A 20,947-nucleotide genomic window follows, 5' to 3' on the forward strand; every position below is an offset into this window, starting at 1 on the left:
AAACATTGGAATCTCCGAAAGTTGTCTAATGGATAATTATCTTTTTCCAAAAAAAAGAAAACGAAAAAAACTTAGGGTGTGTTTGGTATGAAGGAAAATGTTTTCCTAGAAAATGTTTTCTTNGCTTCTTTATACTCTTTCTAAAACATTGGAATCTCCGAAAGTTGTCTAATGGATAATTATCTTTTTCCAAAAAAAAGAAAAAGAAAAAAACTTAATTATATATATTTTTTTAAATACTTTTCTTGAATTTCTAACAGTCAGGGGTAATTTAGTCAAATTAAAGATTTTTAGTTGTACTCAACCTTCGTAAATCTAGGAAATTTGAATGGGTTGGTAACTGCTAGCCTGGATTTTCAAAACAATATTTATCAAAAAAAAAAAAAAAACTGATTTTACTAAATCCCCGTTAAATAATATTTGAAGTGATATAAGCAAACAGTTGTAAAAAAGTTTTTTGTTTCTGTAACATTCTCCAGAGTAAGAGAAGAACATATATATGTCTACTAATTCACTCTGACTCTTCAATTTTCTTCTTTAACAAAAAGTAAGTTTTTTTTTTTTTTTGTTATTAAGGGTAAGTTGAATCTTTTCTTCTTTTTTTTTTATTCAGTTTTTGCCATTTTTGTTATCAATATTGTGTTTTTATTTTGCCTCTCTGATTATGTTTTTCTCAATTTGTGGAAACAAAAGATTTGTTATGGTTTTTGTTGTTGGGCTAGATTCAGTATTTGAGTAGGGTAGTATTGAGGAGTGGGAAGAAACTGTTTATATATGTTTTTTTTTTTTTGGTTAAAATATGGTTATTAATGTGTATATAAGTGATGTTTATGCTTTTTAATAATGTATATATATTTGAATCACTTTTCGCTTTTTTGGTGTTTAGTTCATATTTTGAATTATTATAGGAAATCTCGACTCCGCCATGTTTGATTTTTTTGGTGTGTTTAGTCCATACATTTAGAATTATTATTGGAAATAGAATCCGTCTGATATTTGACAATTTCGTTAGCCAAATCTTTAAGAAAAAAAATTATGTTTCTCTTTCTGTTGTTTTCATTTTCTGGTTGATATTTCTGTTGGAAATAATGTTGTAAACAATTGTAGCTAAGTATATATCCATCAATAAACAGGAAGACACCAGATTTAAACTTAATTAGTTCAACCCGAAGGTTCTTAGCTTGTTGTAGTTTTAAAATTATGGGTTACGAAGTTAATGTATGACAAATTTAGTAGCTTTTGCTTATAAAAAAAGAAGAAGGTAAAGGTAGTATGGTGCACAAAGCATCCCGTTCACACGGGTTTGCAAAGTCTTGTTCCCTAGGGATGTGAAAATGCAAGCATCCATGGCTCGAACCCATGAGCAATAGGCAATACATTCCATTCGCTAAATTGCCTCTGCGTATATACTAGTGTAGTGTTCTCTGTTAGTCAATATATTATGTAAATTTAAAATTAAACTCTCATTTGGTTTATAACTGCACTTTTTTCTTCTTTTGTGTTTAATTTGTTACGTATAATACAGTAGCTTGCTGCAATGGACCCTTCTGAGGCAAAGAAACGTGTGTATGAAAAAGTCATGAAATTTGAACCTGAAAAGGTTGCGAGGGAGATTATAGGCTATATTTTCTTGCAAGACTATCCAGAGCAGGAAATGATTCGATTAGCGTTAGGCCCTGATACGTTAATTCGCAATGTGATCCAGGAAGCAAAAGATTCATTTGACGTAAACTCAACTCCAATGTTCCGCAGCCCTTCTATGACTGCAGTCAATATAGTAGATCCAGCACTACGGTTTGCAAACTTTTCATCCACTTACCCTGTATCCGCTCCTCGCTGCAAACCTCAACTCTCTGATGAACATTCTTATTTAGCTGAAATTCTCTACTCCAGGAATGAGCCGCCGCAACAGGTCCACCCTCTTGAAGAAACAATGTACTTTGAGAATTTGAATTACCCAAGTGATTACTGCTATCCAGAAGCTCCCCTTATCAGGCGCTACAGAAATACTCCAAGTTCGTTTAAATTTCCGAAGCCTTGCCACTATTTCAACAAAGGGTTCTGTAGAAATGGTGACAGCTGTAGGTACTTTCATGGTCCATTTCCCGAGAGCTACCCACTTACGATTGATCCTAATCTTTGTGAAAATGGTGATGAAGATGAAGTACTTTCACCTGGTTCCCTCGAGAAATTAGAGCTAGAGCTAACGGAGCTCTTGAAAGATAAGAGAGGGAATCCTGTTTCAATTGCATCCCTGCCCATGATGTATTCTGCCAAGTACGGGAAAGTACTCCAAGCGGAAGGGTATCTAACCGAGAGCCAAAGAAATGGTAAAGCTGGCTATAATTTGACAAAGCTTCTAGCTCGATTGAAGTTTGTTCGTCTGATTGAAAGGTATTTTACCTGTACTCTTGTATTGTTTCTTATCTAGTCAAACGACCGTATGTAATTTCTAATATGTTTGAATGCTTTTTGTTACAGGCCTCATGGACAACATTCTGTAGTTCTGGCTGAAGATGCAGTGAAGTACATGGACACTCATGGTGTAAGAAGTGATCCAGGTCCTATCGTTAGTGATTCACGTCAAATATATTTGACATTCCCTGCTGAGAGCACTTTTACGGAGGAAGATGTCTCTGCTTACTTCGAGTATGCAACGCAACATGTGACGTTTTTTATGTGCTTTGCCTTTTATTTAGCATTCAATACTTCTCTCATTATCTTTTTGTTTTTTGTTTGCAGCACTTTTGGGCCAGTTCAAGATGTACGAATGCCATGTCAGCAGAAACGAATGTTTGGATTTGTTACATTCTTCAGCACAGATACTGTAAAAATGGTTTTGTCAACAGGAAATCCACATTATGTGTGTGGTGCTCGCGTTCTTGTCAAACCTTATAGGGAGAAGTCTAAGCTATCTGAAAGGTACTTTATCATACTGCAAATTTCTTAATGGCACGCACATCTTGATTGCTCGATTAAATTGACCTTTAACAACTCTCTGCATGTTTTGGTGAGGGAAGCCTGGTGTTGCGTTGAGAATTCAGCTTCTTCTCTTTTTCCGTTTCTTTGAACTCTCGTATAGATATGAAGTGAACTACTAACTTGTTTGGTATTATGGGGTTTATAGCTTCTATTTTTGGATCGGATATACTTTAACTAGTTCACAATAAAGTAACTGTCTAATCTTATTTCCTCTCCTGCAGAAAGCACCAGGAGAGACTGGAGTCGTCAATATTTTACCACTTCGATTCTAGGCTTCAAGAAAGTAAGACATTAGCACCTGAAATTCTGCTCACTTATGGCTTTATCAATTTTTTTAAATGAATGTACATATAATGTGCACTGAACGTCTTTCGAATACGACCTCTCTACCTGACAAGGTAGGGTTAAGGTCTGCGAGCACTCTACATTCCCCAGACCATACAAGATTTAGTTACTTTACATCCATATCTCTAAAGCCTGTTTATAAATTCACCTTTTGTCAGCTCTCTGCCTTTGCCTTCTTTGATCTAATACATTCATGGTCTGCCAACAGAATTTAAGTCCCCTAGAATGTTACGGAAACATTTAATGGAAGAGCAATTCCTTGAACATGAGGCTAGGCGACTTGCACAGCTGCAGTTATCGCAAAAACGCATGGCCACTCTGCCCTATTTTGGCCCTCCCATGGACAAATTTAACATTTCTCAACGTGTGTATATACTCTCTTTTTTTTTGTTATTTACTTTAGCTACACACTTCCAGTTATTTATTTTAAGTACTCTGATTTTCTCTACTGCATATGTCAGCAGAACATTCCAGCCATCTATTAGATGTTCGGAACAGTGGATCCCCGGATGAAGATAATTCCAAGAATTCAGATGAAAGCCATTATGCTGACGACGATAGGTATACACTTGAGTTTATATAAATTGGCTCTGATTGTGATCGCGTTGCATAATCTCTCAGTATTTTCTGTATTGAAATCTGATAACAAGTCCTCTCTTTTTACTTTGTTGTTGTTTGCTTGTCAACCGAATTTAAAAAGTTCCAAAAAACAAAAAAATGCATCTTGATGTTGCTTTACCTAGTCTTTTCGTTTGTTTTCATATCATTCCAAAAGAGCGTAGAGTATTTACCTTGCATTATGTCTCTACACTCTCCTCATTGTCCCGCAGACTAGTCCAAAACATATGTCAAATAGTTTGAAGGTAGCTCTATTATGGGGTTTGTGAGGCATTTTCAGATCTTGGACTCATTTTAGTTCTTTTCGTTGTTGTATTGATGCAGCAATCAACGAATCAACCTGCCAGACAGTCCATTCGCATCAAGAGTAGCGAGCAGTATAGCTGAATTTTTATAGGTCTGGATACTTGTTATTTTGGTATGCAAGTCTACTTCAAAGGCAGCATCTTGAATTCGAGAGAATACGTAGTACATATAGCAATAGAGAATAGCGGAAAATAGATCCTCCACACAGCCGGGCTAACGTAACTACACCAATTAGGAAAATATGATACACAAAGGCTTACATATAAGAATGTTCAAAGGTTTTTTTTCTATCTGGTGTTTTTAAGATTAGAATAGAGGACAGAGGCCATTGTCCTTAGCAAAAAATGAAATATATAGTATAACTTTAGTTGATAAGAGGATAATAGGGTAAAAAATATATGCCTTTTATGTTCCTTTTCCTGTTTTGCAGAAGAAAATATGTAGACATGAAGTTTGTTTCATTTGATATGTTTTGTCTCTGGTTTTTGTGTTCGACAACTTATTCACGTGTTTACATCAAATCAATAGACGGCACTCATTTTCTTTCAGACCGGTAAACCTATCATGTCATGTGTCTTCTAAATTACTTAAACATAGTTGCTTTGAGTTGAGTTGGTGTAAACATTTGGTATAGGTAAGTATTATTTTAGGCTTGCATGCATGTGTGTTATTAGTGGTGGAGCTAGGATTTGTACGTAGGATTATTACATTATATCTTGAATGAACTCGTTACGCTCCTAGCTAACATCAAGTATATATCATGGTTAAGTGATAGTATATGTAAAAAATGTGATATATATTTATTGATTTTTATATAACTATTAGATGGAGATAAATGTTTTTTAGGGTTAGGTAGTGTGCTAATAAATTTGTAGGGGTTAAAACTAAGGTTGCCGTGTTTGACTGGTTTGTGGAGATCGAGGGAGACAATCCACATAACAAGAAACATCGATTTCACACAAATCTCTTTAGTTTCGGATATAAGTTGATATTTTCATATCAATATATCATAAGTTATACCTTAAAATAATTTTTTCGTAGAATAGATTTATTTATTTATTTATATTATAATAATATCTCATAAGTTATATTGTCAAAGATATATAAGGTTATATCGTATTTCAGAAAGGCATAGTATATTTTGTTTTGTTACACAAATCCACTCATATACTCTATCATTGCATATTAGTTATCCAAAGAAAAGTTTATCTACAAAGGATAAAGAATATCTTAAGGGGTAATTTGGTTAGGAACAAATTATCTCAGGATTTATTATTCTGGGATTAGTTTTCTTGGGATAATTTATCCCATCATGTATATGGGATAACTTATCTAATCATTATGGTATAAATGGTGGGATACGTTATCCCAAACATAACAACCAAATAAAACATCAAAATCTAATCCTAAACTACTTTTTTATCCCAAGATTATTTTTATTCCTCTCACCAAACGACCCCTAAAGGCATAACTCCAATTACTAAACAGTACGACAAATTTCGGAAAATACTTGTGTCGCATACCTTAATTTCTATCAAACTTACATTGAGCGAGAAAAAATATCTAAACATATCAGAATAATTGATTGAATTATTAAGTAACCTCTTATTATTTGCACAAAAGAAATGTTATACTAGGCTTCCGCGATCGCTATTTATACCTTTTTCTTTCTTTTGTTCACCTTATAAATGTGCTTTGATCCACAAATTTTCAATAAATGAGTAGTATTAACAAAGATAAAAGAACACCAAATTCAAAGTATTGAAAACACTTCTAAACTTGGCGTAAATTATTAGTTTTATCCTCGAGTTATTAATATCCTTAAAAACACAATCTATTTGACTAACTAAACTTAAATACACCCCCGACGTACCACAAAACATTGCAAGTGGTCTCAAACTTTTGTAGGTGTGTGATACTCTTAATAAAAAACCGAAAAAATGTTGAAAACACTCCTATATTTGACGAGAATTTAGGAGTGTATTTCACTCATGTTGCAAGATCAGTGGTATATTTAAGTTCACTTAGTTAAATTAAGTGATATTTTTAAGGCTGTCAATAGTTTGAGGAGAGTTTAAGGATATTTTCAATACTTCACTCACTAAATATTAAACCAAAATAATTTGGGATCATTTGCACTTTTACCCTAATTTGTGATAGTCTCTAATTTATGTCCCTCAAAACAAACAATAATTTTACGAGACATAAATTTATATTTTCGTATCATAATATTTTACAAATTATATCTTAGTATAACTTCAATCTTATGCTTCATTAGGTATTAGTTTAATTATAAAAAAGATAAAAATTAAATATCAACTCATTTAAAAAGCAAAACGTGCAATTTCACGGAGAAAAAGCTGCTAAACAAATTGGGCCTTCGGCCTTTCAAAATGGGCTATCAATTTTCACTAGTTCGGGCCTTATTAATCAGAAAGGCCCAGCCCGTTAACAAAGAGGAACAAATACAGAAACTGAACTTTGCATTTTCCGATCGTAAAATTCAACTGGAGTAATCCGACGCCGGCAACTGACCAGAAGAAGAAGGAGGAGGAAAATGAACACTGATATCACAGCATCGGCAAAGCCCGAATATCCAGTTGTAGATCGAAACCCACCGTTTACTAAAACCGTCGGTAATTTCAACACACTCGATTACCTCCGGCTCACCACCATCACCGGAATTTCTGTCACCGTCGGATACCTCTCCGGTAGCTTCTCTATCCTTTACTGTTATCAGTCATTCGATTTACTGAAGCTCAAATTGTAAATCTGTTTGGATTGGTCATTTGGATCCTCTATGAAGTTACAATTTTTTTTTTAGTTGTTGGGAATCAGTTATGTAGGGGTGGAGCCGGGTAGTGCCGAGGAGTTCATCTGATTCCCCTTCGGTTGAAAATTACATTATTTATACATGGTATATTAGATGTTGAATCCCTTCAGCTTATTCGTGTGTTTAGTTCTTCCTATTTTGAACCAATTAGTGACAATTCTGGTTACGTCATTGTCATTGTCATTATGCTTTGGGAAGCAACTAGAGGGTAGGAAGCTGGTTAGGCAGAATCCAGTAGTTTTGGTGCAAATCCTGTATTTATTATGTTGACATTATTAATTTGGAATCAGTAATTCAAAAGGAGTAAAATCCTGAACCTGTAAGGTTCAAATTCAAATCCGAGCTCAGCTTGTGCTCACATTAGCAAGTTATCTCCTTTGTTATTGATGAATTTTGGATTTTGGGCAGGAATAAAGCCAGGGATTAGAGGGCCATCGATGGTTACCGGAGGTTTGATTGGGCTAATGGGTGGTTTCATGTATGCTTACCAGAATTCAGCTGGCAGGCTCATGGGTTTCTTCCCAAATGAAGGAGAGGTAGCCAAAGCCAAGTACAAGATTTAACTGCTTCCCTTTAATTTTCTGGTTCTTTTGGATTCCCTTTTGTAGTTTCCCCGAAATGTTATGAAAACAGTGGGCATTTCTCTCTTCTCATGAGAACTTTGTTGAAAGTAATATCTTTAATAATCAGTCTGTGGTTACCAACTTATTACGTTTGCTTGTTTTGCTATGAATCATGTATTATTGTGACTTGCTAATAATGATGAGTTGACAATGCATTATTTGGTATGATGATGTTATGAAATGAGCTTAAATGAGAGAATAGAGATTTTTTGTTATTTTTTAATCAAGTAGATCATATGCTTCACATTCTTTATGCCACCAATCGATCGTAGAAGTATATTGGAGTTGCATTCTCTTCTTTTGTCTTGTTCTATGTGTTCTTAAATGAAGCATTAAGGATTCATATTGCCGACCCCAACTTGTTTGGAATTGAGGTGTAGTTGTTGTTGTTGTGTTTGCTTTACTGAAAGAGAGGGATAGGATGGGAACGAGGTGGAATCCTATCAAGCAGCTTCACAGGAGTTATGCTATAAATATTGGATCATGATGAGGCTGGTCTTTTGATTTTGATTCTTACTATCGTATCCTTATTTTCGTAGTTGAAGCTGAATCATTCAGTTTGTTTCATCAGTGGATATATCCTAAGTTTAACACATTTCCTCCCATAAAGCCGGCAAACTTAGCACTAATTCTATTATTTTCCAGGAAAATAACCGTTCATGTGAAAGTTTCTTTAATCCTATTTCTGTATGGGGAATTGTAAATAGAGAATAGCAATGATAACAGAAATGATATCATGAGATCACTTATATGTAGTCTTTTTGTGCAAGAATACAAAGAGATTTGTTTATCTATCGATTCATTTCAGAGAAAATGTGAAAGCGGTAAAAATATTTTGACACATAGCTCAGTGATAACAGACAAGCTAAGTTTGATCAAGATAGTTTTAAAAGTTCGAACAAGCTATATATCTGAACCTAGATACTAGAACAGCAAAAAACTATCCATCTGCATAGTACCTCATCTTCACAAGTAAAAACAGAAGCTTTTGTAGGGAATCAGTTAATTAAGAAGCAGGCACGCTTCTGGAGGAGGGGAGCGCATTGCAAGTGATGACTTGCTTGAAGTTGTTGATGTTAACTCTTTCAGTGCAGGCAGGATAGAGTAGCAAGTGCTTACCCTTGTTGTCCCTTTTGTAGTTTCCGGAGATGTTATGAAAACAGTGGGCATTCCTTGCTTCTATATGAGAACTTTGTTAAAAGTAATATCTATAATAATCAGTCTGTGGTTACTGACTTATTATGGTTGCTTGTTTTGCTATGAATCGTGGCTTCTCGTGACTTGCTAATAATGATGAGTTGACTATGCATTATTTAGTGTGATGATGTTATGAAATGAACTTTAATGAGAGAATTGAGATTCATATAGCCGACCCCAACTTGTTTTGGTCTCAGGTGTAGTTGTTAAATTTGAATTAACTAGATCTTATGCTTCGCATTCTTTATGCCACCATTTGATCATAGAATTATATTGGAGTTGCATTCTCTTCTTTTGGCTTGTTCTGTGTGTTCTTAAATGAAGTGCGAGGATTCATTTAGCCGACCGCAACTTGTTTTGGATTGAGGTGTAATTGTTGTTGTTGTGTTTTCTTTTCTGAAAGAGAGGGATAGGATGGGAACAAGGTGGAATCCTATCAAGCAGCTTCACATGAGTTATGCTAGTATTATCGGTCTTTTGATTCTGATTCTTACTGTTGTATCCTTATTTAGCTTCTTGAAGCTGAGGCTTTCAATTTGTTTCATCAATGAATATACCCTAAGTTCAACACATTTCCTCCCATAAAGCCGGCAAGTTAGCACTAAATTATTTTGTTTTCCAGGAAAGTAACATTCCTGTGAAAGTTACTTTTCAATATGGGGGAAATGCAAACAGAGAATAGGAATGATAACAGAAATGATATCATGAGAGCACTTATATGTTCAACTTTTTGTGGAAGAATTATAAGAGATTATGGGCAAGCTGTAAAAATACTTTTGATACTTAGCTTAATGATGACAGACGAGCTAAATTTGATCAAGACAGTTGTAGAATTTCAAACAAGCAATAAATCTGAACCTAGAGGCCAGAATAGTGAAAATCTCTCCGTTTGCATCTTCATAAGTAAAAACAATAGCTTTTGTAGGGGAATCAGACATGCTTCTGGAGGAGGGGAGCATTGTAAGTTATGATTTGCTTGAAGTTCTTGATGTTAACTCTTTCAATGCAAGGTTGGATATAGTAGCAAGTGCCTGCCCTTGTTGAAAATGATACCAATCAACAAAGGACAAGATGTCCTTAATATTCAACTAGATGCTTCATCTTTATATTGTCGTTTTAAGTTTTGTTGTTGCATTCTGGTAGCTACCTCTAGAAATGTGTTTGTTCTATAGGGATCGATGTTGTTAACTCTTTCAATGCAGGTTGGATATAGTAGCAAGTGCTTATCATTGTTGAAAATGATGTCAAGCAACAAAGGACAGAAGTCCTAACTATTCAACTAGATGTTTCATCTTTGTATTGTTGTTGAAGTTTTGTTGTTGCATTCTGGTAGCTTACCTCTAGAAATGTGTTTGTTCTATAGGGATCGATGTTATTAACTCTTTCAATGCAGGTTGGATATAGTAGCATGTGCTTATCATTGTCGAAAATGATGTCAAGCAACAAAGGACAGGAAGTCCTAACTATTCAATTAGATGTTTCATCTTTATATCGTTGTTGAAGTTTTGTTGTTGCATTCTGGTTAGCTACCTCTAGAAATGTGTTTGTTGAATAGGGATCGATGCGTTGCTCTCGTTATCTGGTTGCTTTATTGGCCTTCTCTGGTTACATGTTGCTTCTGTATGAGCAGCATTTACATCTGTGTCTGCATTATTTTTCAATTTTCATGTTGCCCTTTGATGGATTGCTGTATCAGACTTGTTTTTGTTGGGGGTGGAAGGCCTTCGCGGCTAAACATTATATTGTGTTTATGATCAAGCCTATCGGTCAGAAAGTCCTTAAGAACGAGACAATCTTTCCTTGAAACTACAGTGAAAATGCCTCTTTACGACACACAATAAGACTCCTAACCTTAGGTGTGGGATGAGTGAAACATTTGGTGAGTGCAAGTGAAGAACACAAGCACTAATGATTAATTGAAGCGTGTATAACATAACATTCAAGTCTGACATTAAGAAGGGAATGAGTCTTAACTTCGATACCATGAAGATAAATGAATTTTGAGTTTCACTTTACTTCAAATATTAGCTCACGAGGCTTTTCTAATATAAAGAAAATAAGAAATACGATCAAAGTTATTTGGATAGTCATTGTACAATAAATTGATTGAATAAATTAAGAGAATTATAGCTGCCGTTAATCAAGGATTAATGAACGCTTAAACATTATACCAATTGAAATTTATTCACTAATCACTTTTCTCATGTTGCAAGCTTTAGTAACTTAATAATTTGTCCACATGTAAGTGAAGCTCTACCCACTAATATTGACAAATAGCCTTTATAAAAAATAAAAATATAAAGTCTTTTTATCTTAAAAAGGATTACAACTTTTTGTTGATAATTGCAATGAGAAAATGTGATGTCATTAAAAAAAATAATCAAATTTTAAGATATATACTAGAAAAGAATTTAAGATGGTCAACTATGGACAACCAAGGATATTGTGTAACGTAGAATATTATTTAATGAAGTAGGGTTGGCATTTATTTTATTTGCTAATGCTAATAATAATAAATGCAATATTTAGGTATTGGGTTTTCAGTAACAATCGAAAGTCTCCAACAATTTATGTTTATTTTATTTAGTTTTAATCCAAAATATATTAATTTCATATTCACACTTGTAAGTTGTAACTTGTAACATTCATTTAAGAAGAGTCCTTGCTAATTATGGTTTTTTTCATTTACAAAACTCGAGTTTGAAATCGCTAGTTAAGTATGAAAAATCTCATTCATATTAGCTAATGTGGTTTTAAATATATCATGAATTTTTTGTCTATTTTCACAAATGCTCAACATTTAAAAAAATTTATAAAATATTGTCAATGTTTAATATCTTACAAAATTTTAAATTATGATCGAACATCTTCTGATTAGTTTTTAATTTGTTAAAAGAAGGTCAAATCTTAATCTACAAAGTCCACAAGTTGCAAGAGTAATTACAAAAGATAACAAGCAAAAAATTTACAAATACTTTTATAAAAAATAATGTTAAATATAAAAAATGTCATTTTTTCAAAAAAAAAAAAATTAATTAAAAAAGAGACTACAATATGAAGTCAAATAGACAATGATGATTGTACTCCCACCAAAAATATTAATGGTGAGTAATAAAATATCTTCCCAACCCAAGTCAAGGACAAAAAAATCAGTTTCAACAATTTTTTTCTGAATTTTATTACAATGTTGAAAATCAAGATTGATTTTTTTTCCTGACTTTCTTTTTAGTATTTTCTTCACCACTAGTGGCTTCCTAAAAATGGAATATGCCTTGTCTAAAGTTAGCTTTTTTCTCTGATTACTTCATTAACCTTGTTCTTCAATCTTTTTGCTTAAGATTTCTTCTATGAGTATCAGGTATGCTTTTTTTCACTTTTTTTTATTATCTGAAGATATGGGTAGTTTTAATTCTTGAAAAAAATTGAATCTTTTTGTATGAACTTGGAACCTCTTTTCATACTTGAAAAAAATTGGATCTTTTTGTATAAACTTGAAAAAAATTGAATCTTTCGTAGTAACTTGAAACCTCTTTCCATTCTTGAAAAAAATGGATCTTTTTGTTTTTCTTGTTTTAGTTTTTTCGTTGTTGGAGTGGGGGGTGGGGGGTTCTTTATGCTTAGCTAAATTCTGGTGTTAGGATGCAAGTGGTAAGCTTCAATTCTTTGTAATTTTTAGAAAGCATTTGAGACATTTTAATTTTTTTGGGTTTTGTGGATGGGAATTATTTGTTTGCCAGTAAATCTGAGAGGAATTCAGTGAATTCTATTTTGTGATGATGAAAATTAGGGGTTTCAGTCTCTATATGGAAGATCTATAAGGCTAAGGCAGAGGGTAGTGGGGACCTAACCTTTTACCCTAGACCTTTTTTTTAAAAAATAATGAAAAGAAAAGATTGCAACTTTGGTTAAAGTGCTTTTTTTGATATGATGAAGGGTATGAGTTGAGGTTAAATGAAGCTATAGAGATTCAGTTAGCCGACCCCAACTTGTTTGAGACTGAGAGTCTTTTTTCTTTTCACCCTTCCCTAGGAGCTCCGGCCTTTTGGTTCCTTGGTGAGTCGAATCCGCAACCTTAAGATTGGAGGTGGAGGGTGCTTACTATCTGAGCAACCCCTCTTGTCGAGAGGTAGTTGTTTGGTTAAAGTGCTTTTCTTTGATATGATGAAGGGTATGAGTTGAGGTTAAATGAAGCTATGAAGATTCAATTAGCCCACCCTAACTTGTTTGAGACTGATAGGTAGTTTTTTTTCTTTTCACCTCTCCGTAATTTTTAAGGTTGGAGTTGGAGGGTGTTTCCCATCTGAGCAACCCCCTCTTGTCAAGAGGTAGTTATTATATTGGTTACAGTGCTTTTAGGACTATGAACAAAAGCGTTTGTCCAACACTTACACTAAATTAAGTTCAAGCTGTTCTTTATAAATTGATGTTCTTTTGATTTCTCATTAGTGACAATTGCTATGGTATTTGTTTAACTTCTCGACAGGATAGTTGGATCATTGAAATGTGTTATGGATGTGAATGTTAAAGCTTGGAGCTGGTGAACTTTTTGTTAACGAGGCGGGGTGTATGCTGGAATTGTTCCTGTTGTCTTCTGGATATCCATGATGTGCTAAACGGGTAGATAATATTTCACGATGAGGCCTTCTCAAAACCCTGAGGATATCAACGAGTTTAACAGATTCTATAACCAACCCATAGAGTATCAAGAATCCTATTTCCTGCCTTCCATTAACAATCCGAACAACAACCAATCGTTCTATGCTGATGTCTCTGCCTTAAAACCCAACCAACACTGTTATGTTGAATCATCCGCGGGAAATTCTAGTGAACTTGTTTCTGATTCACCTCCTATTGTTAATTTCAACGCCATGATGCAGCAAGGTTCTGATTCATATCGTTCGGACATGCATCATTCTCCTGATGATACATTTCAATCATCGGGTAACAGTTCGTGCTACACTAGTGATGTTACTGACCTGAAGCACAAGTTAAGGGAACTTGAAACTGCAATGCTGGGGCCAGATTCAGAAAGCATGGAATCATATAATACTATCCCTGTGGCTGCAGCCAATCAAGTTTCATCGGAGTCAGATAAATTGGTTGGAATGATGGAGATGATGCCTAGCGGAGACTTGAAAGAAGTTCTAATTGCTTGTGCTAAAGCAATAGCGGAGAATAATTTGATAACAGCTGAATGGTTAATGTCAGAACTACGCACAGTGGTATCTGTTTGTGGATCTCCGCTACAACGTTTAGGAGCTTATATGCTGGAAGGTTTAGTTGCTAGATTGGCCTCCTCAGGAAGCTCCATCTACAAGGCCTTAAGGTGCAAAGAGCCTACTAGTGTTGAGCTATTCTCGTACATGCATTTGCTTTATGAAATCTGTCCGTACTTCAAGTTTGGATATTTGTCAGCAAATGGTGCAATTGTTGATGCCATGAAAGATGAGAACTCGATTCATATAATTGATTTCCTGATTGCTCAGGGTAGCCAGTGGATCACCTTAATCCATGCTCTCGCAGCCCGGCCTGGTGGACCTCCAAGAATCCGCATCACAGGGATTGATGACTCCACATCAGCTTACGCCAGAGGAGGAGGGATTGAAATCGTAGGTCGAAGATTGTCAAGCATTGCTGCATCTTGCAATGTACCTTTCGAATTTCATCCCGTGTCTGCTTCTTGTCCGGATATTGAGATTGAGCATCTTAAGGTTCGTCCTGGGGAACCATTGGCTGTTAACTTTGCGCTCGTCTTGCACCATATGCCTGATGAGAGCGTTGGAACTCAAAATCACAGAGACAGACTTCTGAGGATGGTTAAAAGCTTATCTCCCAAGATTGTTACCTTAGTGGAGCAAGAGTCCAACACTAATACAGCCCAATTCTTCCCCAGGTTTTTGGAGACACTGAATTACTACCTATCTGTGTTCGAATCAATAGACGTGGCTCTACCTAGAGACCATAAGGAACGAATCAACGTTGAGCAACACTGCTTGGCCCGTGAAATTGTCAACATATTAGCATGTGAAGGGACAGAGAGAGTGGAGCGTCATGAGCTTCTTGAAAGGTGGAGGTCACGATTTGCTATGGCCGGGTTCAAACCATATCCGTTAAGCTCCTCAGTAAACGCTACTATCAAGACCCTGCTGGAGAATTACTACCAAAGCTATACGCTTAATGAGAGAAATGGAGCTCTTTATCTTGGCTGGATGAATCGAGATTTAGTTGCTTCTTGTGCATGGAAATAGTCTCTTGTCGGAAACAGCCTCTCTACCCGCAAAGGTAGAGGTAAGGTCTGTGTACATCCTACCGTAATTAGGTGCATGTAACTTGTAGCTTGATAATGGTAAGAGATAGTAGCACCTTTTTTTTTCCTTTTCTGTTTGTATTAAGTTATAAGACTAAGTAATTTAATCTTGTTAGGATCTGTTCTATCAGAAACTAATTTAAGTCTTTTTTTATCTTTCACATTGTGCATTTTATTGTTAGCTCAATTTACTCCATGAGTAGTCTTATTCCAGTTTCGATCTCTGCAATCTGCGAACTGATGTTTATAGTTCATTTGGTTTGTCACTTTGCACGACATGAAACAACACATTCAGGATGTATATCAATTGAAAATTACAGAAAATACATTAGCCAAGTGCACTCATCATAATTACAGAAAATATGATACATTGAAAAGTTCATCATAATTCCTAGAAAATGTCATTGATCTGTATTCATTGGAGGTCGACATTTGCTCCGTCATCCATTTCCTAATATACTCTAGGTATATGTACACAAAGAACACTAGGTGAAGATGTATTATACAGCATGACGCGACGAGTCCTAGAAGTATTTATACTTCAACTAGAGATATCTTTGTAATCCACCAAGATGCAGGAAAAAATATAGATGGTGGCTTCTTATTGTTACGCTCTTATACTTGATGGTAGAGACTATTCAAGGGCCAAGAAGTATCTTTCCATAGTTTTGGAGAGACTGAGTAGAAGGTTGTAAAGGCAAAGTTTCGAAACTAGGTCCCTGAACACGATTATCTATAGCTCCAAATCGGCTCATGCCACTATGTACAATACCATAGCGCGCTGCAACTGCAGCTGGCTGTACTAGCATCATACCAGAACGTGAAATTTGAACTTGGTGATGGAGGGTGTGAAGTTGCCCGTTGTTCCCATTATCCAGACGATATCCAGTACCAACGCCTAGATCCAGACTAAGTGAGTTGGTCTCTCCTGCCCTGATCCTTGAACTCTCAGTTACAGGTGAGGATCCTGTCATTTCATGGTTATTATTTTTTGCAGCAGGTACATCGTGGTTATGTTTTCCTTCATATGTGGTGATAACAGCTTTGGGATCATGAGAAGCCCTCTCCACGTGTTTCCTGACAGGGCATCCAGCATTGGTGCACTTGTAATAGCTCCTGCATGACATGAAAATCAGGAGAAAAGATTGACCACTGGAAAAGAAAATGCTCGAAATCCCTAGCTTCTGGACATGATACAAAAGCTTACCAGAGATCTATATGAATCATGATGAGTGTGAATGTTTGATGAACTTAATGATAAATGGTCTCTAATTCATCTTAAATTCCCAACTATAGAATGTTGGCTTACAACAAAGAAGATCTTGGGGATCGATGGATTAAGGATCTGCTATCCTAGAGACCTCATTGTCTCTTAGAGGCTCTTACCTCTCGTCAAGAGAAGGCATGATATCAAAAGTGTCACACTTTCTTAGGCTACAACTCCGATCATATTTAAATGACTACTTTATAGACTAGCCAACACAACCAACAACCAGTAATGACCTTTGTCAGATACTTGTTACATTGCAAGATATATCAGGTCTGTGTACACGACAATAATGTAACATGAGGTCACATGTTCAGATAACTACAAACCATAGACATTACATACCTAGGATTAGGATTGCCTCGGACCACCTTCTGTCCATATTTGCGCCACTTGTACCCATCATCCAATATATCAACTTCACTGACTGTTTGAACAACAACGCGTGGTTCACGGATAGGCTTAATCACTGGTGTTATATCCATCCCACCATCCATTTTCCTGCTTAAAATATTAACCAATTATCAGATTTATTGCAGGAATAAATTGAAGGTGCTCCAATAGTTTTACCTTCTTTTCGCAAATTGATCATCCTCATCCATATCATCATTAGTGCCATGCATCTGTGACCCTGCTCCTTCAAGACCACCAGTGTCCGCTTGCTGAGGTGATACAGGAGTACTACTAGGCTCAGTTTTACTAGTTTGAACATTGTTGTTGAACTTGTCTTCTACATAGACTGAGAATCAATAAAGGTTGACTCAGAATAACATTACGAAAACTTCTTCAGAATAACCACTTTATGTTCAATTGAGAGGGAAACGAATACCAAAAGAGCTACTAGTTTACCTTCTTGACCCCTGAAACATGCTTCTTTCTCACATTTATCTTCTTGGATAGACATGAGAGCACCAGGAGAAAATCGGCGGCTCAGTTGGGGTTTAGGATGATCATGAGAACCTTTATAAACAATCTCTGTTATTTGTCCTTCAGGTGACCGCTCAAATATCTTTTTCACTTCGCAGTTTGGATATGTACATTTGTAATAGCTTCTCGGAAATTCACTTCCTTTAACAAGTTTCTGGCCATACTTTCGCCAGTTATACCCATCATCTGATGATCTATCAGATGTTACTGATGATGCATCTTTATGATCAGCATGTGATACTTGCATGCTTACACTAGATTGATCTCTCGGATTCATGGCATCAACGTTAATAGGTTCATATAGACTCTCTTCTTTTGATGAAGCATCAACATTAATAGGTGCAGATAAACTCAGTTCTTTTGATGTTTCCATCTCGTGTTTAGCTAGAGATGAAGGTACTAACAATTGAGGATGACTTTGATCTTGAACTTCTTTCAGTGGCTCATTTTGTTGTTGGTTGAGACCTGTAGAAATCTAGATTACAGAAGCATATTAGGAATGTAGGAACTGACTACTAGTAAACTAATATTCTTTTCTGTAATCAAATTGCTCAACAAGCTAGTAGAAATTAGATCTAAATATTTATTTTTGAAGATCTACCTACAAGAAGAGAAAACTCATCAGAAGAGGGCCCAAAAAAAAAATGTGTGCAAGGCAAAATTTATACTCTTGTGGAACCTTTAAGATATACAGGGAGATAGATGCTTCTGAACTCAGTAAAAAAAGGAAGCTCCATCCACCCACCATGCAACATAAAACAAGAAGGACGAGGAAGATATTGGAAAAATAGCCACTAGACGTGTGATACATGTTGATTTTCTAAAAGTTCAAAAGAATTACTACCGTTTTAAAATTAAAAAAAGAAGTTCGAAAGAATTACTTTGACAAACTAATTTGCAGGGTTACTTTTAACGTGCATTCTGACATGATTTAACAGTCACAGAAGAACAGATTTAAGTTAGTTATTGTACATTCTTGCAAAGTTAATTGGATGGACGCACCATCAATCAAATTTATGATTTTTAATTGTAATAACTTCTGGAATTTGTTAATCGAATATTTTTTTAATAGTAATGTGACAAATCATAGAAGAGGTAAGAAGGATCAGGAACAAGGCATAGTAGATGAAAGGTCATATCCACTGGTTTAACAATTCATTTCTTGACATTATGCATGACCACACTCAAACTACTGCTCACGGTGCTATCAATTTACCGACATAACCAGATTAATGATACTCTACTTGTGTGAAAAGGACTGTAGTGCTGCACTTAAGAAACATGAGTCTCTTCGATATGAAGAAAAAAAAAACAGATAAGCAAATCAAAGCTACTTTACTTACGGATAGCATGCTACAACACCATTTAAAACCTGCACATTTGACATTAACCTCAAATAGATGCCATATCAAGAGAATGGCACAAGAACAGGAACCTGAACCTCAGAGTTAAACTTTCATTTCTTCTAAGTTAAACATTAGTCAGTTGTTAAAGAGGGCTACTGCTAATAAAAAAGCTCTTGTTTCATTTGTTTTTTGTTTCTAATCCAACATCAATAATATTTTCTAATAGAGCATTACCACATGTTCAGTTGCTAATGATCCTGATGTAGAACTAGATCCACCGGCATATTTGTACTCAAAGCAGCTTGCTTTTCTTTCAATATATGTATTACCACTAGCATAACCTCTTGTCAATAAGAATGCAGCAGCCCCACCAGAGCCTTGCACTGTTTGAAATTTGGAGAAGGAACCTGTAGTCGGAGATGGCTCAGCCTGCAGGTTATAAGTAAAATAGACTAAGTGTTTTGATAGGTAAATGAAATAAACTTTAAGTTATTGATCACAATTTTCTTTTCCAAAGGGAAACACATTCATCCATAGACAGACATGGTACATATATTTACTACTCTTTCTCAGTTTTCTGCTTCGTTGAGGAGGGAGAAAAGTTTTTTTCTTTTTTACGTCACCTTCAGGTTCATTTCTTTTCATTTGGGTGGAGGAAGATAGATGCTACTTATAGTAGTGCAAAAGATCATTTATCTGCAACAGAACATTAGCATTTACGTCCGAATAAGACAAACATTTAGGCAAGCTTTAAAAAGCATATAAGTAGGTCAGAAGAACAATGTAGGGAATTTACTGATGCCATTATCAGGACAGAACATTAGAAAATAAACATATTTTTCCACAAGGAACAACATAGTGGAAAAGCTGAGCACCTTGCGAAAAGGAAGATTCATTATGTGAAAAAACAACACTGATGCCTAACTGAGCTTTTTCCACGCAGAAGAACGAAGAATATGTATTCTGGTAAAGGCAAGAAGCATAATTCTATTAAAAACGATATATGCACCAATACAGTTCATCGTTCATGTAAGCATCAGAACCAACGGTGACAATTTGCACAGATAAACATACTTATATTTATAGATAAATATTATATTCTTAAATGAGCACTTAGCTATATGCAGAAGAATCAAAACAACAAGTTGGAAATTGCAAATGCCAATGAAAAGAACCAAATATCTAATCAATAATTCAAACCGTACTTTAAGAAAGCAACAATCACATAAAAAAAATCCTCAAATCCTCCACTGATTAGTATATTATGACGCAATCAAACTGAACAAAAGAAGGAAAAAAGTTTTACTAATAGTTTGCATTTCACTCAATTGAAGACAGCACAACTATACACCTTATTCTTAACAACACTTAAACTAATTAGATTATCTTAATAATTGTTAAGATTCCCTAATTATTTTTCCTTATAGCTTATCCTTCGTTTTCTTATCAATCAAAACATAACAATAGCTAATTAGTACTCGTAATCACCTCAACATCCTGGATCTACTGAAATTCTCCAATTAAAAAAAGCATCGTAGTCAAAATAACTTCATTTCTTCAGCTAATGTGTTACATTACAACAAAACAAGCTTAAATTTCGTCCGATAATAATGGTTAAAAAAAACAGAGAAATGTGAGAAATAGAGATTGAGAACTGACTTTGATGTTAGAAAGAAGAACAGGAGATTCGAGGAAGGAGGAAGGACTGAGACCGGGAGGTATGGTGATACAGGCGGACCTAGAGATCGGAAGCATAGCAGGAGTCATGAGCTTGTACTTAGCACCGCCGTTCGATCCGGCGGCGTTGTGACGGAAACCGCCGGTGGAGATTTGTCCATCTCTGAGTTGTTGCTCGGAAGTAGAGTGCAGCTGCTGCTGCTGAGAGTGAGAGTCTTCCATTGACGATTCCGAAGGGGTTTGTTTGTTTTTTTTTTGGGTGTGTTGGAGAAGACAACAGTCAAAAGGAGTGTGACCCAACAGAGTGACCGGGGGCAATGGGCAGGGGTAGTTTCGACATTTTACATAAAACGGTAATTTGGCACCTTTATAAGAAAGGGAATTAAATTTTTTTTCTTTCAATTTACAATTTTCTTGTGGGCAAAAATTTAATGGTTGGGGTTTACATCAAACTAATAAATAATGATAAAAATAAAAGTATAAATACAACATGAATACTAAATAATAGTGCTAAAAAAG

The 20,947-nt window shown here is 35.4% G+C and overlaps 4 protein-coding genes across 7 annotated transcripts; 3 read left to right on the forward strand and 1 right to left on the reverse strand.

The window, feature by feature from the left end:
* The first annotated feature begins 440 nt into the window (after positions 1 to 440).
* On the forward strand, positions 441 to 4,625 carry LOC125877845 (zinc finger CCCH domain-containing protein 18-like). Of its 3 annotated transcripts, XM_049559117.1 has the most exons (8): positions 441 to 547; positions 1,526 to 2,394; positions 2,482 to 2,649; positions 2,743 to 2,922; positions 3,204 to 3,265; positions 3,536 to 3,691; positions 3,789 to 3,888; positions 4,270 to 4,625. In XM_049559117.1, the coding sequence occupies exons 2-8, from the start codon at positions 1,538 to 1,540 to the stop codon at positions 4,340 to 4,342; spliced, it is 1,596 nt and encodes a 531-aa protein (XP_049415074.1). In that variant the 5' UTR covers positions 441 to 547; positions 1,526 to 1,537; the 3' UTR covers positions 4,343 to 4,625. The 3 variants fall into 3 exon arrangements, with proteins under 3 accessions (XP_049415074.1, XP_049415073.1, XP_049415075.1); XM_049559116.1 differs by lacking the exon at positions 441 to 547 and having other exon boundaries at positions 655 to 2,394; XM_049559118.1 differs by lacking the exon at positions 441 to 547 and having other exon boundaries at positions 656 to 2,394; positions 3,792 to 3,888.
* Positions 4,626 to 6,731: 2,106 nt separating this feature from the next.
* Positions 6,732 to 7,891, forward strand: LOC125877726 (NADH-ubiquinone oxidoreductase 20.9 kDa subunit). Its single transcript, XM_049558948.1, has 2 exons — positions 6,732 to 6,962; positions 7,493 to 7,891. The coding sequence occupies exons 1-2, from the start codon at positions 6,809 to 6,811 to the stop codon at positions 7,645 to 7,647; spliced, it is 309 nt and encodes a 102-aa protein (XP_049414905.1). The 5' UTR covers positions 6,732 to 6,808; the 3' UTR covers positions 7,648 to 7,891.
* Positions 7,892 to 12,078: 4,187 nt separating this feature from the next.
* Positions 12,079 to 15,365, forward strand: LOC125878039 (scarecrow-like protein 21). Its single transcript, XM_049559340.1, has 2 exons — positions 12,079 to 12,262; positions 13,388 to 15,365. Exon 2 carries the CDS (start codon positions 13,539 to 13,541, stop codon positions 15,150 to 15,152), a length of 1,614 nt encoding a protein of 537 aa, XP_049415297.1. The 5' UTR covers positions 12,079 to 12,262; positions 13,388 to 13,538; the 3' UTR covers positions 15,153 to 15,365.
* A 126-nt stretch (positions 15,366 to 15,491) lies between these two features.
* LOC125878037 (probable WRKY transcription factor 20) lies at positions 15,492 to 20,679 on the reverse strand. Of its 2 annotated transcripts, none has more exons than XM_049559338.1 (6): positions 20,411 to 20,679; positions 18,986 to 19,180; positions 17,328 to 17,880; positions 17,049 to 17,217; positions 16,824 to 16,979; positions 15,492 to 16,327 (listed from the first exon to the last, which is right to left on the reverse strand). In XM_049559338.1, the coding sequence occupies exons 1-6, from the start codon at positions 20,648 to 20,650 to the stop codon at positions 15,850 to 15,852; spliced, it is 1,791 nt and encodes a 596-aa protein (XP_049415295.1). In that variant the 5' UTR covers positions 20,651 to 20,679; the 3' UTR covers positions 15,492 to 15,849. The 2 variants fall into 2 exon arrangements, with proteins under 2 accessions (XP_049415295.1, XP_049415296.1); XM_049559339.1 differs by lacking the exon at positions 20,411 to 20,679 and adding an exon at positions 19,295 to 19,318.
* Positions 20,680 to 20,947: the final 268 nt, after the last annotated feature.

This window comes from Solanum stenotomum, chromosome 9, assembly GCF_019186545.1.
Source record: "Solanum stenotomum isolate F172 chromosome 9, ASM1918654v1, whole genome shotgun sequence".
Classification (NCBI taxonomy): Eukaryota; Viridiplantae; Streptophyta; class Magnoliopsida; order Solanales; family Solanaceae; genus Solanum; species Solanum stenotomum.